Raw genomic sequence first — 17,030 nt, 5'->3', positions numbered from 1 at the left:
GTGACCTGGCTGAAGTCGGACGCTTAACCGACTGCGCCACCCAGGCGCCCCCCGAATGTTCATTTAAAAGCCAACATTAAATGGTCCTTTCCAGCCATAAAGCCCCCCTTAGTGGACACTCGTGGCTCTGGAGTCCGGAGGGGCACAGAAGAGGCAGCTTCACTCAGGGTCCTGCAGAGCTGTCTGACTCTGCGTTAGTCCCTAAACACTCTTCCAATTCTTCATTGTCTTTAACTCATGCCTCCTTTCAAAAAAGACTTCTACCATGGAATAATCATTAGCTCAACTCATTTCCTGGAACAGGATTTGATTTGCTAACACCTACAAAGCATGTACTGTAATCCAAGCATCTCACATGCATTTATCACATTTAACCCTCAAATGACCTATTGTTGCTAACTGCCATCTTACAAGCGAGGAGACTAACGTAAGGACTAAATCACAAAGCTGCATGTGCATAATTCACTACTAAATTTTATTTTCCAGTTGTCCTTTTATAGTAACAAAAGTATTTTCACTCCTTTTTGGAGGGAGTAAGAGGAAGCTTTCTAAGTAAACCAATCCTTTTGATAAGAAACCACATAAATGGCTTACTTGCCATTCCGTACAGTATCCAATTCAATTTAGTTCCATGGATACGAAGAATTACGTCCCAAAGCACTGGACCACTTACCACTCTACATATACATGGTATACATTACGTGTACAGGCATGGTAGCCAGACAATCTAGGAGGCCTTTTATATCTTTCCAGTGTGATTTTAATGCTCCACTATAATTTATTAACAGCTACACTTCCTTTAATCATAATATTCAGGATCTATGATCAAAATGATAAATGCTTTTGTACTCAGAGAGTATTAATTACCCTAACCTCACACGAGTTCTCAACTTTGGATAAAGGAAACTGAAGTAACTTGTCCAGTGCAATCGACAGAAGCAGTGCCAGAAACAGAACAAGATCCCTGGACTGCCTCAACCGAAGGCAGTGACCACTCACTGTGCCTTGCATGTAGGATGTTCCAAAGTTATTATTAACATTCTTTGGAAACATATTTCTTGGAAAAGCCTTTAAACCATGGCTGCTGAAAGGCCTTTTGCAACCACTGCCCAGTTACAATATTTTTTCAAGTTCAGTCCATGACTCAAATCCCTGTCTTCCTTCACACCTCCAAGGGCATTATGAAACTTCTTATATGGAGATATTTGGGAACATGTAAGAGCTGTGCATGGATATGGAAGAAATCACTAGCTCAACTGTTCGAACACAGATTCCAAAGTCTGTCACTTTTGCAAAACCATATGAAAATATTGGGGGTAGATAAGCTATCGCGAAGTATCAAAACATTTGCTGTTGCAACAAATAGTGCACTTATTAAATAAGGGAATCAAGGGTATCGCGTGCATGTTTTAGATGCAACAAGTAGGGAAAAAAACAATTCTAATTTAGTAACACAACTGTATACTATGTTAGTTTTGCAGAATCAAAATTTACATTTCATGTAAATACAACCTGTACACCTGTTCCAAAATTTGTTGGACAGTGCATAGCAGGTGTGAAGTAAATAATGGAATGAAGGAAGGAATATGTAAGTAATTTAACTAAAGCTGAAAACAGGCAAACTATAAATAATTTAAGATTGCATTTCAAACATGGTTCTTTTTCCTAATTGCATCTTGCATGTAACAGTTAACAAATTCTCTAATGACAGAATTGATTTCATTTTTTCTTCAGCTGTAATGATTACAGTTTCCCCTTGGCACTCAAGTACAAGCATAATCCATATCCCCAGAATCAGAATTTCTGCATCAACTGTTTCTATGTATTTGTATCTTCCAACTCTTCTCTCAGCAAAACTGAGAGGACCATTCCTCTGAATTTTGATCAATATTAGCGTTTTACAATTTTTTTAACATGTGCCAATTTTTTTGTGGCACTAGTTTCCTTCGAGTTTTAACTACTCTCACCTTTGTACACCTGACTTTCATTAAGAGTAACTGTAGAGGGTCCAACACTGTGGTGCAGTACATCATACCACCAATAGGTGGCACTCTCCCAACACACTAAGGGTCCTGTTGAATTTCCTCTTACCTTCAAAGTTTTAGATCAAGACTTTAAGTCTTTATGTTCAATTTACTTACAGTAGGTCTAATTATTCCAATAATTTACTTAACAGAAGTCTAATTATTTGAACAAGATAGCCACAGACACTGGGAGCCCTGGGAATCTTAGATTCCAGTATTCAAGTGTGTCTACTTTTCTTTCCCATGTGGGTTAATGGGTTCTTATTTCCATGCGATAACGGCATCCTACATATCTTGTAATTCATAGGCACATTTTCCAGAAAATTGAAGCTTATGCTTTCAAGAGTAGCAATAAAAACATTAAAAATTCATTTTACTTAAGTGCAAGGTATCACTAAGTTCTATTTACCAAGAATAACTGCCCTACTTTAGTCCCTTAATTCATCAAATACATACTGTCAGTATGCCCGCCAGTGTGCTACACTGTGATGGACAGCTGATGAGACACCAACTCTCATTTTGCTGATCTTACCATCTCGCTCTAAAGCTGTAGTTTCTCTAAGTCTTGTTTATGACACGGATAAAATGACTTGTCTTGCCTGACTTGGTTTTCCAAACGCCTTTTTCTCCCAGAGTCTGGAATGATATAACATGATAAAGAGCTCAAATTCTAGGGTCCTCCCAAAGCAGTTCAGCCCCCCTCTCTCAAACCTTTGAAAAGCTGGAAGCAGCCAAGAGCACAGGAACGAGAACAGGAGGAGGAGGCCGGAACAGGAATATGGGAGCCGAGGCCTCCAGAGGATGAGGACGGGGAAGCTATCGGTGCACAATGGCTTCAGCAAATTGTCCAATGTCATGTTGCAGGGCCTCCCTCAATCATCTGGAACCTCTACGAATGCCTGGTGTCTGGCCTCCATGACGTTAGCAGAGGATTAACATGGGATCCTAAGCAGCCCCAGAAATGTACTGGATTGCACAACTATGCAGGTCTCCTCGTGTCAAGTTGTCCTGATATAATCTGTCCCCTCCACTTCCATCCCCTGCATGTGGTATCAATCCACAAGATGCCATCTAACTTTGGAGACACGACTGAACAAGCCACTCCTACCTCCTCCAACTACCAGTATTCTCAGATGTAGTTGCTGCCTTAGCAAGAATTAGTGCCCATGACCTATTGCACCAGAAGTGTGAAAGCCTGTTCCAGAGCCAAAGCTTTACTTTACACTGCACTTTAATGCTCAAAGCTGATGACAAGTGCTACGATTTATTCCTCAAATTCCTCCAGCACTGTTTCCATCAGTAACTAATTGTTCCCCAAAGCATCGCTGAGCAACTAGGGAAACTGGAAGGTTCAGTGCCCGACAGGCTGGGATTCATCCAGGGCATATATTAACCAACAGACAACGTGGTCCTTTTCAACTATCAAGATATCCATGAACGGCATATTTAAAAGGTTCAAGGACAGAAATTATGAGTAAACATGTTTTAAAATTCACACATTCTTTGTTTCCTCTTTGAAAAGTTTCTAACAGTATTAAAGTGAGTTTAACAAAATCAAGGTGGATGCTCTTAGGTGTCTTTAGAACCTTGCTGGTGTGGTCTGAGGACCAGTAGCATCCTTGCTAGGAATGCAGAATCCTGCCCCACCTTCTGCACTTAGAAACCAGAATCTGTTTTTTCATAAGATCTGGGGAGTACAGAGAACTGACATGCCCATTGATATTTACAAAGCAGTTGTCTAGAAAAGCAAGGCTTATATGAGAACAATTACTTCTGCATTTGTCTATCCTTAATTCATGCTCAGATGCTATTAGATAATTGTATGCTTTATAAGATCCTTGGATTTCAGCTACATTTGAAAATGCATTTGATCTGGGTCACTTAGCAGTAAGTAGCAATAGCTGTTGCTATCTTCCAAATGTGTCAAAGACTATTCTAGGTGTTCATGTATTAACTTATTCAAGTCTTAAAACAGCCCTGTAAGGCAGGTGAAATTACTTTCACATGAGGAAACAGAGGCACCAGGAGACAATGTAACAAGCTTGCCTAGATAGGAAGTTGTCAAACCAGTATTCAAACTCAGGCAACCTGCCTCCAGAGCCTACACGCTGACCTCTCTGCTCTGGCTCCCCTTAGTGACTGTACTCCAGCAGAAATGTTCCATGGAAGATGGTTTGGTGTGGGTAGAACTAGAATGTCAGGTGCTGATCAAGGCAATGGCAGTTGGTCAGAGGACCTCTGGAAAACCTTTGCTGTGGACCTTCTCTGTGGATGTATTCTGAACTCAGTATAGTTCTAGGCCCATAATTTTAGGGATATAACAGAAACACTCCTTCTGAGCTGCCTAACTTATTCCTACCCTCCGACTAAAACATTTAGAACAGTAGTTTTCAATATGTGTCCTCTGGAACCCTGGGGTCCCTGAGAGATACCTGCAGAGACTAAGTAGTTATTCTCCCAACCAGTTCCCCCAGCAACTTTGAGATTAACGAATTTCTATATTAGAGGTTAAAATAACAATTCAGTTGACAAACTACCATTGTTTAAAAAACAAAAGACGGAAAACCACTGATTTTGAAGATTTGGTTGACTATATGCTAGAGATTCTTTTTGGAGATTTTATCCTAAGTACTGTGCATATGTTAACTAAAAGATTGTTGCAATGCGAACTATTGTAATTTTATAGTGCTATCATAATTAGCAATGCTAATTATTTTTTTAGTTTGGCAATGGGTACCATATTTTTCCTGATACCGCATGCTCTACTAAAAATATCATGCAGTATGTATTTGTTCACATGTTTGTTCAAATTTATATTTTAAAATGTTATGAAGTCTCAGCTAAAGAAAATTGATACAATATTCTAAAATTCATTTCTAACAGCAACATACTTGACTATTCTTCCAAAAGCTATGTCAATTAAACTTGACTTTCAAAGCCATTGGCCCGTCAGACTTATATGCAGTAAATACTTAAAATCATACTATTAGAACAGGGACAGAATAAAATGAAAATATGTGCAGAACCTTTATAAAGGAGTTTCTGTAACAAAAAGCATACACCATAACCCAAATGTTGGGGGTGTGAACAGAATATATACAAAGCTCCTAAAAATTAATAAGACACCAAGTCCAACAAAACATGGGCGAAGGAGGTGATAAACAATTCACTGACCAAGAAATACACATCACCTATAAACAAAGAAGAGATACTCAAATTCCCTAGGAATAAGGGAGATGCATGTAAATATGCTTCTCACCCATCTGATAAAAATTTTAAAGACTGAGAATATCCAATGGTAGAAGGGTCTGAGGAAGGAGGCATTTCAAATGCTGCCACTGGGAGTGCAAATTTGCACAATATTTTCAGAGCAATATAGTAAGTTTAAAGTGCACATACCTGCCAACCCAGCATTTTCATTTGTAGGAATTTCTGTACTAAGGCACTCCCACAGGTGTATATAAGATACATACATGAAAATTCACTTGCAGCACTGTTTGTAGAAGGAAAGTCAAGATAGAAGCAAGCAGTGGGAGGGACAAACAACCCCAAAGTCCAGTGCTGCTGGCGACTAAATAAAAGTAGGTGTATCCATAAAACAGTCTATGCAACCACTTAAAAATTTATCATCTTTCCTCTATTCCAAGATACCATATTGTAAAATACATTCTGATAAAACAGACATTATTAAAATGTAAAAAAGTAGCTTGTGGCCATTGTTCAATGCCATCAATTATAAGATACCTCCCATTTCAGAGATGCCGAAGAGTGAAACAAAAAACGAAACGTGTCTTATCGACAATACGGAGTTCAGTTTTAAATAAGCTCTTTAATGTAAATATATGACAATAATATAAATATAGCTATATAACAATTAATGTGTAGGAAAAAGGTTTGCATGATTAAAAAAAAAAAAAGCCCAACTGTTAAGAATGAACATCTCTAAGGAGGAGCAGAGTTCAATTGTGATGGGGTAGGTGGAGAGGGACAGAACCCCTTTGATTAATTCTTTAGAAGGGGTCTATTTTTGGGAAAAAAAATCAACCATTAAAACCACTGGCTAAGTACAATAGATCTGACATATATAAGAGCACTGTGAGAACATGTCTCAAGGCCCTGTGTACTCCCTTCCTATGGATTTTGCTTCCCTCTCCTTGTGGCATCTGCCTCTGGGGACAGAGGCCATAGTAATGCTAATAATCATTAGCATTCACTCCCTGTGTCCCTGTTCTACCTACATCCTCCCCTTCCTCCACAACCAAACAGGATAGACATAAACACCTCTGTTGTACAAACGAGCTGTGCTGGGTGAAGTTATTGGGCAGTTCTTGATTCCAGATCCACCCTGTCTGGCCCCAGAACCCATCCTCTTTCCCTACCAGGCTACTATCGTCACCATCTATTTCTTTATGTATTTGCTCTTTATCCTTTGCGAGTCTTTTCTCTTTTAAGGCATATTCAAATCATTTTCTTTTTTATGCTACATTGGTTTTAAGTTATCGCCAATCTGAAAGGCTATAAAACAGCTCAAAAGTTGCATTCTCGTGAACTAAAAGTCAATGCATTTCCTCTTTTCAAGGATTTTTTCTACTCTTGCCCATTCTGAGAATTTGTTCATTATAAACTCCCTCACTTTATGCCCACACGGTGTCTTTCTAGCTTTAACAACTCGATTTCAGAGCTAAAGACAAATTGATATACCCAACACTTTCAAGGGCTTTCCTTTCAAGAGCAGTTAAGTGGCGGCAGAGGTAAGAAGTAAGCAGTCCGTGCACAGGCCAGGAGTCACCAAATAGCCCAGACACAGCACCTTTCAGTCTTCCCTCAACACAAGGAGAAGGGATAAACCAGGAGCCTAGCCTGCTGCATTTTCCATTTGAGCAAAGGTTTATCCTCGGAACTAAACTTGAAATGAAAGGACATTTGTTTGCATACATTTCAATTCCTTTCTACTCTCTTCCTCTATTGTTCTAACTCCTTTTTGGTCTCTCTCACAAAGAGGCTGTCATAAAAACCAGGACAGACTTTCTATAGCCTCTAATACTTTTTGCTCTAAGTAGAAACTGTTAGAAATGAGAAAGACTGTCGAGAAAAAGGAAGTATCAGGAAACAGAAATTCTAAAGATCTATGTCACCAATTGCTAAGTTGCATTATGTTTCTTTGGGTCATTTATCATTCTTTGGGGAAGGGAACGAAGGTTTCAAAAATTAATGGCAGGGTCTAGACTGGAGGTAAACCAGGAGCCATATGTTTATGCAACCCTGCTCTTACACACACACACACCCCCCTATCCCCACCTCTGATGAAAGTAAGGAATCAGGAGTGAAGATGAAGATACAGAAGTGAAAGAACAGTCAGGATCCAAAGGAGGGAGGTGAACCTGTTCCCAAAGGCCTCCGGCAGAAGGAACTGGGTGAGGGCTCACCTGAATCCTTCATGGGGCAGAGGGCACACTGCATACCCCAGGCCTCTCCATACAAACAGCAGCATTCAGTGTAAGTTGTCTGCTTGCCAACAAGAGGCCGGCTACACACATACTCATCACTCAGATGTTCCCAGCACAGATCTTGGTAGACATCAGTTTCTTCTATTTGTTCTGAAAGGGAAAACATGGTTCCATGACAATTGCACTGTTATTCCTACTTCATAAACACAGCGGTGGAAGCCAGCGAGTCTCAAAGTTTCCATCTCTATTTCTCAGACTGACTTCCAAGTAAAAGTCTGAAGCCAGCCTGGTCTTTCCATGGATCAAACCTCTGTCATCTCTAACAGGGTGTCATTCCATCAGCTGAAATTCAACCTGCCCGTCATGTTCCAATTAAATCCCTCCGTCTGCAGCTTCCCATCGTTGTAGAAAGCACTGCACGCTCTTCCTTCTATAGTCCATAATCCTAAAACACTGATCTCTGATTTCCCAATCTTTCCTTTTTTACCTTGACCCTTCTGTCATTTCCTACCATTTCTTTCTAAGTAACACTTTGCAGATTCTTGCTTTCTCACCCAATTCATTCACCAAAGCTCTGGTGACACTTCATGCTACAGTACTCAATTCCAAACTTTCTGCCCTTCAATTGACTTCATCCAAAGTGGTTACTGACAGGGATGATGGATAGATCAATTAAGCCAATTAGGAGTGGTGCATCATCTCACTGGCGACAGAGAGGGATTCCAATCAATGGAAGCCAGGGGTCCCCACCACCTTGTTGGATTCCATGGAGTGTTGGGCCCAGCCTCTTCTGTGTCCTTCAGTCCAGTCAAGCAAACCTGATTATCTTTTCCTGAACTCACATCTTCCTCAGTTGCTTTTGAGGGTGAAATGTGACGAACAGGCACAGAAGAGCTCTGCCATCGGCTCAGCCGATCTATATTCTCTTGTCGATTAAATATGTGTAGGGTACTGAATCTCCTACATACTGTTATGCATCTTATTATTTTTCTTCTTATTCTCTCTCATTTTTAAAAACTGTTCATCTATTTTTAAGAGAGAGCCAGAGAGAGAGAGAGAAGGGGAGGGGCAGAGAAAGAGGGAGACAGAGGATCCAAAGCAGGCTCTGCTCAGTCAGTGCAGAGCTCCATGAGGGGCTTGAACTCACCAACTGTGAGATTATGACCTGAGCTGAAGTCAGATGCTTAACTGACTAAGCCACCCAGGCACCCCTTCTCTCTTATTATTTTTAGTATCTCATTTTAATTACTCCAAAATACCCAAGGAGTCAATTTTTCTATTTCCCAGTAGCTCACAGTTCAGTCAAAAGGAAAACCTTGACATTTATTTGGACAGAGACTTGCATCTCACATCCAAACATACCATGTGATTCAGTTGGTCGTATACATCTTTTTTCTGAAGCATCCAGGACCATTGGATGGGTACAGAAGCAGTTATAAGAGCCTTCTGTATTAACACATTGGCCATCAATACAACTATTGGGGTCCTGACATTCATCCAGATCTTAAAAGAAAAAAAATTAAAGAAAATCAACAATCAGTTGTACCTCATACACTCACCAAACTTTATACACTGCTAAATTGAGTCTAGATTACAGAGGTTGCCACATTTTAATTAACTACACATCATCATCCAAAAGAGAACAGCTTTGACTATAAAAATATTAAGTTGTATTGATTGGAACAATAATGTTTCCCTGCTGCTGCTGACATTAAAGAAAGAAAGAAAACATTTAGGAACAGGATATGCTTAGAAATGTAAGATAAAATGCCTCTTTATGATAGTTTTAAAACTATTTCCTTTTGCTATGTTTTTCTGCCTAGTGTATATGGTTTTCTGCTTAAGCCTTAAAGTCTGGGTCAGTATTTAAAAATGACTTTCACTTGCATGGTATGAGTGATGAAACAGGAGGCTCCCCAGACCGAAAGAACACTTCAGTTAAACCAGTGACCTGAATTATAATTCCACATTGAATATTAACTCTTTGCTTGAAATCTGTTCCAAAAGTAGGAAGGAGGTTTTTTTTACTTTCTTAAATCTTGCTCAAAAAAAAGATCCATAAACCATTTACAGGTCTTTTCAACATGTGACTTAGATGCAAAGCAATTGTTTTGACTACACAGCATCACTTATTTTTTTCCATCTGTATATTTTCAGAGCACGCTGTATCCTCCTAATACTTACCAAAGCACTGCAATTTGACGGGATCATAGTATGTCCCCTGCTTACAGTAGCATTCATAACCAGGCTGAGTGTTCAGACAGAAGCCATTTTTGCAGATTTCTTGCCCAAAGAGCAGGCATTCATCTGCATCTAAGGGGGGCAAAATGGTGAAAGAGAAGACTGAGCTTTGGTCTTTGAGTTAAAAACAGTCTAACGAATACTGGGCTTCAGTTGACTTAGATATTATAATATTCATAGTCCAAAGAATCTTCAGATACAACAGGAGAAAATTCTTAAAGTTAGGCCTAACTCACAGATGTAGAAACAGAATCTGTGACATTTGGGGAACAATGTTCAAAACATTATTGGAGGAGGTCTTTTTGTAAATATAATTTCTGGGTCACTACCTCCTATCCAATGAAATAGTTTATGAACTTCACAATGCAGCCAACAGTATTTTCTCAAGAATATACCTTTTAAGAAATGTGCCTTTCTCTAAATGTGTATGTTGGCTCATGAACTAACTGGGATGAAGAAAAATCCCCACGAAGAGTTTGATGGAACTTGATGAGTCTGTCTCGGTGATAACGACCAGCTAATAGAAGCACAAGTTCTGAAGGTCTTGGGAGGCCCATTTCTCCACAGAACGTAAAGTGCTCACCGTCTGCAAACCTCAGTTTACTGTGGTAAGTTGGGGACAATAGGAACATCTGCCTGACAGGAATGAAGCAATTAAATGAGAAAATCCATGAAGAAGATTCCACAGACTCTCAAAAAGTGTTTATCCCTTGCTTTCATTGCTATTATTATTACCATCAGTTCTAGCATTTTAGAGCAAATGTCATGTCATAAAAAAAAAAATCATAGGCTTCATGGATGAATCACTCAAAGTTACACAGCTGGAAAATGAAAAGTCAAGTCCATAATACATAGCTGTTTGGATCTGCAACTAATATTCCAACCATTTACAGCACTGCTAAGACAGGGTGAGGAGGAACTTATTTTTATATGAAAGAGAGGGCGACTTTATGGTAAAATCAGGGCTCTGTTCCATAATATGAAGTGAGATTTAACTATATGCCTGCAAAAACAAAGTATGATATTTGTGAACTTGAAAACTATTAAACACATACTACAAATCAAGGCTTCTTGTTATTTAATTGGACTGAATCATAGATTTATTTAAAAAGCACATATGGAATTTCTTATCCAGCTACTGAGTATCATTAAAACGGTAGTTCTCAAAAACGGATGGACAATAAAAATGTTTAGTCTGTTTTCCAGCCACTTAGCAGTTTTCAGTATTAGACTATAAAGGGAAGAAAAAAACCCCATAGTGTATATAAGAGGTCATAATATCTCTATCATGGAAATGTCAAAAGTGAGTAGTTAACAAGGAAATACTCATAGATGTGGCTTAAATTTCACCTAAATAAAAAGATTGTGCATTTATTTCAGAATTATAGATTACCAGCATTAAATACACAAAACACATTTACTTTAGTTTTCTTCTTTTCCATTCCTTATGATGAATCTGTAGCCATTAGTCAAAGCATCTTAGCAAATAGTAGGATGAGTTCTAAAAAAAAGTCAAGAATCTTAGCTTTGCTGATGACCTCAAAGACCAATATAATGATGGTCAAAATTATATGGTCTTAGCTTGTATCATTTATAATATACCTCTGGAATAAAAGCATAAACTTATTAAAATTTATTAGGCACCTCCTAGGTACAGAGTTTTAAGTATTTCTAGTATATTATCTCATTTAATCCTCACGATAACCCTTGAGACATCATTCCTATCTCCGAGATGAAGAGATGGAAACTCAGGAGGGTCACATGACATCCCAGGGCTGCGTGGTCTTAAGTATTCTAACTCCCAAGACCAAACGCTGCCCAGAGTTGACAGGCGCCTTCCCCTAGAAGAATTAAAGGCTTTCTAATCAGTTTCTATGATGAGAAGAGCTATAACTCTGTGGAGCCCAAGCCATGCTTTCACCGGAATGCTGATACGCATACGTGTTACAAATTCATTTCTGTTTGATTCTGACCTTTATAGTTCTCATCACCAGCATCATAAGAGGATTCTCCAGTGGGGACAAAGCCTTTCCCTCTAGGACACATTTCAGCGAATTCAGCTGATTTCAGGAGAGACCAAAAAAAAAAAAAAAAAAAAAAAAAACAGTTAAAAAGAGAAAAAAATAAACGTTCTCCATTAATGTGTGTTTTAAATTTTGAAATTCAGTTTTTGGTTTTTATCCCCCAGACTCCATTAACTTTAAGGCAAGTCTTGTCATCTATTCTGGACAAATAAATTCAGTATAATTTCCAAAATTATGGATTAGGTGCAAATAAATCTAATGACTTTAAAATTTTTTACTTGTAATTAAAAAAAAAAAACCCTCCTAGTTCAGGCACTTCTCATTTACCAATGTTTTGACTGATGTTATGACTTATTTCTCCATTACTGTGGTTTCTAGCATTTTAAAGGTTGAATAAGATTCCAGTCAGGCAAGATCTTAGCCTAAATATGCAAGCTATAGCTACGGATAATGCGGGATCAGTTTTAGCCAAAAAAGACGGGTTTTAACTTAAAAATGGAATAAAACTGAATTGCCTTTCTGCCAAAATATCATATGGAACCTTACTGTGATAGTGTATTCTGCGATGGACTGATGTTAAGTTTAAGAATTCGTTTTGAGGTGGGATGAGGGGGATGGCTCCAGCTCTGAATGAAAACGTACTGTACGGTAATCTCATCTCGATGCCACTACAGCAGGTACCAGTCAATGTCATCCTTTCAAGGCTTCAATGCAGCAACCAAAATGAGAAGCTTCCAAGGCCCTGGACACCACGGGACCCAACCCAAGTGTGAACACACTGCTCAGCTGGTCCTTACCAGTCCCCACGACAGGGCAAGGGAAGATCTCACAGTTGTCTCCCCAGCCGGCACCGGAGGTACAGCAGCACTCTTGTTTGGTGACATTGGGGGCCAGCACATTATCGCAGAGACTGGCATCATTTAGATTATAGTAGCATTCTTTCTTTTCTTCTTTGGGTTGATCATCATCTAAGTCTAAAGAGAGTGGAGAGAGTGAAAAGGGGCCCTCTAGGACACACCAGATGGGTATCACAACAGAGCAGAAAACACAATAATAAAGAGATAGACGGGGGTGGGGGAGGGTGCCAGCAGCATTTCATTTACACAAAACGGCCTTCTGCTTCAGGTGTGGGTCCTTCCACTTCAAGATAAAAATGCACTGGAATCCGGAATTTTGATACATTTCTAACACACCCCAAGAGTGTAAATCTGTCAAAATCATTTTCTTTTACATTAAACCAATTGCTATACTCCTATAAATTTGGCCGTGAGAAGAGTTTCCATATCTGCTTTCTTGCCAAACATAGGCCCATTCTATGTGAGCTATAACACCTACTTAAATCAATGAAAATTTTCCCCAACATTTGACCAGAGATGTGGGGCCACACAAAATATTTAACTCTTAGGTGGTTATTTGAATCAACAATGCCCGAATCTTTTCTGAACAGTACAAGGCAGAGTATAATAACCAGGAAAACACTGCAATAACCCCAAATCTATAAAATAACCTTTTGTTACTGAAAGTCTACTTAAAATGCTGCAAATATAGGACTTTAAATGAAACAATGAGTGCCAGCTAAGCCTTGGGGAAGAATTTCAAGGCTCGGTTCTAGTCCTGGCTCATGTGTGTTCTAGAGGAATATATTTTCCAACAGACTCAGTTTAACCCTCTGTGATAAAAGACAAAGTAATATGAGAGAATACAAACAATGAGAACAAAATTCACTTACTTTCAGATAATACTATAAATGATTTAATCCCATCAGATTTATAGCCTATGAACAAGACTGTGCTTTTAAAAGCTTTTAGAAGTACTGTATTTGGGGGCGCCTGGGTGGCTCCGTTGCTTAAGTCTGACTCTTGATTTTGGCTCAGGTCATGATCTCACAGTTCATAGGTTTGAGCCCACATCTGGTTCTGTGGTGACAGTGCGGAGTCTGCTCAGGATTCTCTCTCTCTACCTCTCTCTCTGCTCCTCCCCCACCTTCTCTCTCAAAATAAATAAATAAAACTTTAAAAAAGGTCAGTATTTTGAGAGTAGGCTTGTAAAGTGGTCTAATCTCTTCTCCACCATATGCTGCAGAGTTCAGTTACTGTGTATGATCCAGTTAGGACTTATTAATAGTTTTTATTTTATGCTATATCAAATAAAAAGCTGACTACTGCTATGACAATTACTTAATTTCAATGAAATATTTTCATTAGAACGCTTCTTAGATATGAAGAAACTACAAGGACAAAGGGAAAACATTTGCCAGTGAGGATAAGACCTGAATGTCAACACCTACCTTTGTTTTGCAGTTGGTGCACAATTAATTAGGAAGGTTTAAGGAGTTATTTTCACAATAGTGCCCTATATACTTATTTTGGCAGGGTCAGATTGACTGTAAGGACTAGATTAATACGCCACTTAGCAAAAGTGTTCCTAAAATAGAATTCCACAAAATTCTATCAGAAAAGCGACTACCCTTTCTTTCCTCCTAGGGCAAGGAAAACAAGCAAAATGGCAAACAAAACTCCGATGTACATATTACTCTCAAAACACAGAACATCAATGAGAATGTAGAAGATCCCTTTCACACTTGATTGTGGCTGTTAGATTTCAGGCTGGATTCTAAGTCAGTGTCAATAGCTGATGGCAAATTCCAACCTTGAATACAGGTCCAGGAAAAAGAGGAAATGCTGATTTCTACAACAGATTATGAAGTGGTTTTAAGTCCATTTCCTTGGATGTGAAATCAGATAAAACTTGCCACAGCCCTCATCTCTTCTAGCTTTCAAGTGTGCAAAAGACAGAAATGTGTTGTGCCCACACGCAGAGAGCAGTCAACCACTGCTTCCTTCTCTTTACGAGGGGCTCCAAGCTCTTATAAACAGAATTCTTTGGGAAAAGGGCATTTGAAGTTATTATTAAAATCCACCATGAGTCTTGCAGAAAAATTTATAACTTTCCCCAACACTTGTAAATTAATTGGCAGCCCATTACTCATGATTTTGCTCATTTTATTCAGTTGACCTAAAAGTACAGCTATTAACGTATGCATTTGGAAATACAAATCAAATCAGCAGCGTAATTAGCTTGTCAATCAAGTTTACAGTCTGTGCAAAGAGAGGGCTGAATAATTGTTTTCTTCTTGCGTTCCAAGTTGTAAGTATGTCATTGCATTTCTTACAACATGGAATACTATACAGTAGGGCATCATGAAAACTGCTAAGTAATCAGACACCAGAGGCTTAGGTAGGAGACAAAAACTTATATATATATACACGTGTATATACATACGTATATATACATATATACGTATATATATACACGTGTATATATATATACACACCTAGGCCTGTTTTCTACAATGTTTGTTATATTCATAGCACATAAACTAAGAAATAAAATTATCTTTTTCTTTTTCTTTTTTGGAAGGAAACTCACAAGTTTTTGCATAAGGGAGACAACCAGTAATATCATCCTGTTATTCAGGTTTTACATCGGTTGTTACAAGTTTTGTTTTTTATCCCAGCAGTTTGAAAGCTCAATGTTTATACAGCTGAAATTGGGGGTTAGTCAGGCCCTCATCTGTGTTTGGAAAGAGATGCAAATTCTTTTCAAAAAAACCAGTCCACAAAGGTCATTTGTGAAACAACAGCAATTTCCCTATCTTTCTAACCTTTAAATAATTAACTTCCTAGAGCATTTTTCCACTGGGGGGGGAAAACTCATCAGTAAACACAATGCAGTGTGATTTCTTTAAAGAATCTCTATGAGTTTAGGTCACTTGCTGCCACAGGAAGAATGGTTAAGTTGCCAAGCAATTTTAAAAGATCTAATCAATGGATAGTAAAGTGCCAGGCATTAAAAAGAATAAATTTTATTTTTATTAAAGAGTTTATGAGTAACATGAGCCATACTACATACCTCATGCCACAGACTTCTAAGAAATATACTACCTCTCCTCTGGTATCTTCGGATTTGATTTTTCAATTTTATTAAGAGGTTGGAATCACATCTATGTATAAACAGCAATTTGCATAGTCTAATCCTAGGGTATGGAAGATGGTAAGAAGTGAGTTTTTTGAACTTTTACACATGTTTCTGAAACAATTTTTACAGAGGCCCTTTCTTGTGATCCACAGAGCAACTCCATGAAACAGTATGTGCAGGTTACAAAGCATCCTTACTTTCCAGAAGAGACAATTTAGGTTGGGTCCAATGTCTCATGCCTGTTGCCTTCCCAAAACCTCTTCTATGGGGCTCAGCTTCTTAGCATCTCAACTAGCATGAATTTGTTTTATTTATTTATTTTTTCACTTCTTTGAGACAAATGGGGAGGGGACAGCAGATAATCCTTGCTGGTATAGAGTTTAGCCACCAGGTCATATAGAGTATAATCATGTTCCCTGGCTCTGAAGAGATAGTCATGGATTGAGTCATATGGTGCCACTTATGAAGAGCACTTTCTAGAAACATCTTCTCTCTTGGTTCCTCAGAAAGAAGAAGATGTGGTGTTCATTTAGAGGATAGTTTCCTTCGGTCTAATCTTAGCCTTGCTGTCAGGTTGAGGAAATCTGCAACATTTTTCTAATTAAGGGAGACACGAGCATTCTAAATGGGCCCCTGTGTTTCAATTTCCATTTGCAAAGTATTCTGAAGGCTTTTGTGAGCTAATCTTCTTCATACCTTTCTGGGACAGTCAGGTTTACGACAATGACCAAAGACCCATGAGCAAATACCTATGAGCAAACAATGCCTCCAAGTAAAACACCTGCTAGAGTCCTAAAAAGGCATCAATTTATATAACTCTAACCCTGGTGATGTTCAGTAAATTACTTTCAACTCAATCATTCGCAAAGCTTTATTCCATTTTTTATTTTAAAATCACCATAGGCACTAATGTTTCACACCAACTCATGTTTTTTATTGTTTTTCATTATTTTTTTAATGTTTATTTATTTTTGAGAGGGAGAGAGACAGAGCACAAGCAGGGGAGGGGCAGAGAGAGAGGGAGACCAAGGGCGACCCAGAATTCGAAGCAGGTTCCAGGCCCTGAGCTGTGAGTACAGAGCCTGATACCTGAGCTGAAATCAGACGCTTAACCCACTGAGCCACCTAGGCACCCCAACTCCTGTTTTTTATGGGAAAAGAATTTTTAGCATAATATTCTAAGAAGGAATAAAAGAGAACTTGAAAATTCATATATTTCCTTTTTTTCCTAGTTTTCTCCAAGACTTGAAAAATAAAAAGCGTGTGTGTTTTCAAGTTTATTTATTTTGAGAGAAAGTGAGAATGCAAGAACGAAT

At 38.6% G+C, this 17,030-nt stretch overlaps 1 protein-coding gene across 10 annotated transcripts in view; it reads right to left on the bottom strand.

Annotated features, from left to right (window-relative positions):
* Positions 1-17,030, bottom strand: part of LTBP1 (latent transforming growth factor beta binding protein 1) — a 406,323-nt gene that overhangs the window by 23,692 nt on the left and 365,601 nt on the right. For all 10 annotated transcript variants that reach the window (XM_040496475.1, XM_040496477.1, XM_040496480.1 and 7 more), the window contains 5 exons: positions 12,534-12,710; positions 11,686-11,772; positions 9,656-9,784; positions 8,834-8,974; positions 7,451-7,621 (listed from right to left, as the gene is read on the bottom strand). In XM_040496475.1, the coding sequence (XP_040352409.1) occupies positions 7,451-7,621; positions 8,834-8,974; positions 9,656-9,784; positions 11,686-11,772; positions 12,534-12,710 (705 nt within the window). The remainder of the gene's footprint in view (positions 1-7,450; positions 7,622-8,833; positions 8,975-9,655; positions 9,785-11,685; positions 11,773-12,533; positions 12,711-17,030) is intronic.

This window comes from Herpailurus yagouaroundi, unplaced genomic scaffold, assembly GCF_014898765.1.
Source record: "Herpailurus yagouaroundi ecotype Mexico unplaced genomic scaffold, PumYag 188, whole genome shotgun sequence".
In the NCBI taxonomy this organism is placed as follows: domain Eukaryota; kingdom Metazoa; phylum Chordata; class Mammalia; order Carnivora; family Felidae; genus Herpailurus; species Herpailurus yagouaroundi.
This window is presented reverse-complemented; position numbering and strand designations above follow the sequence as displayed.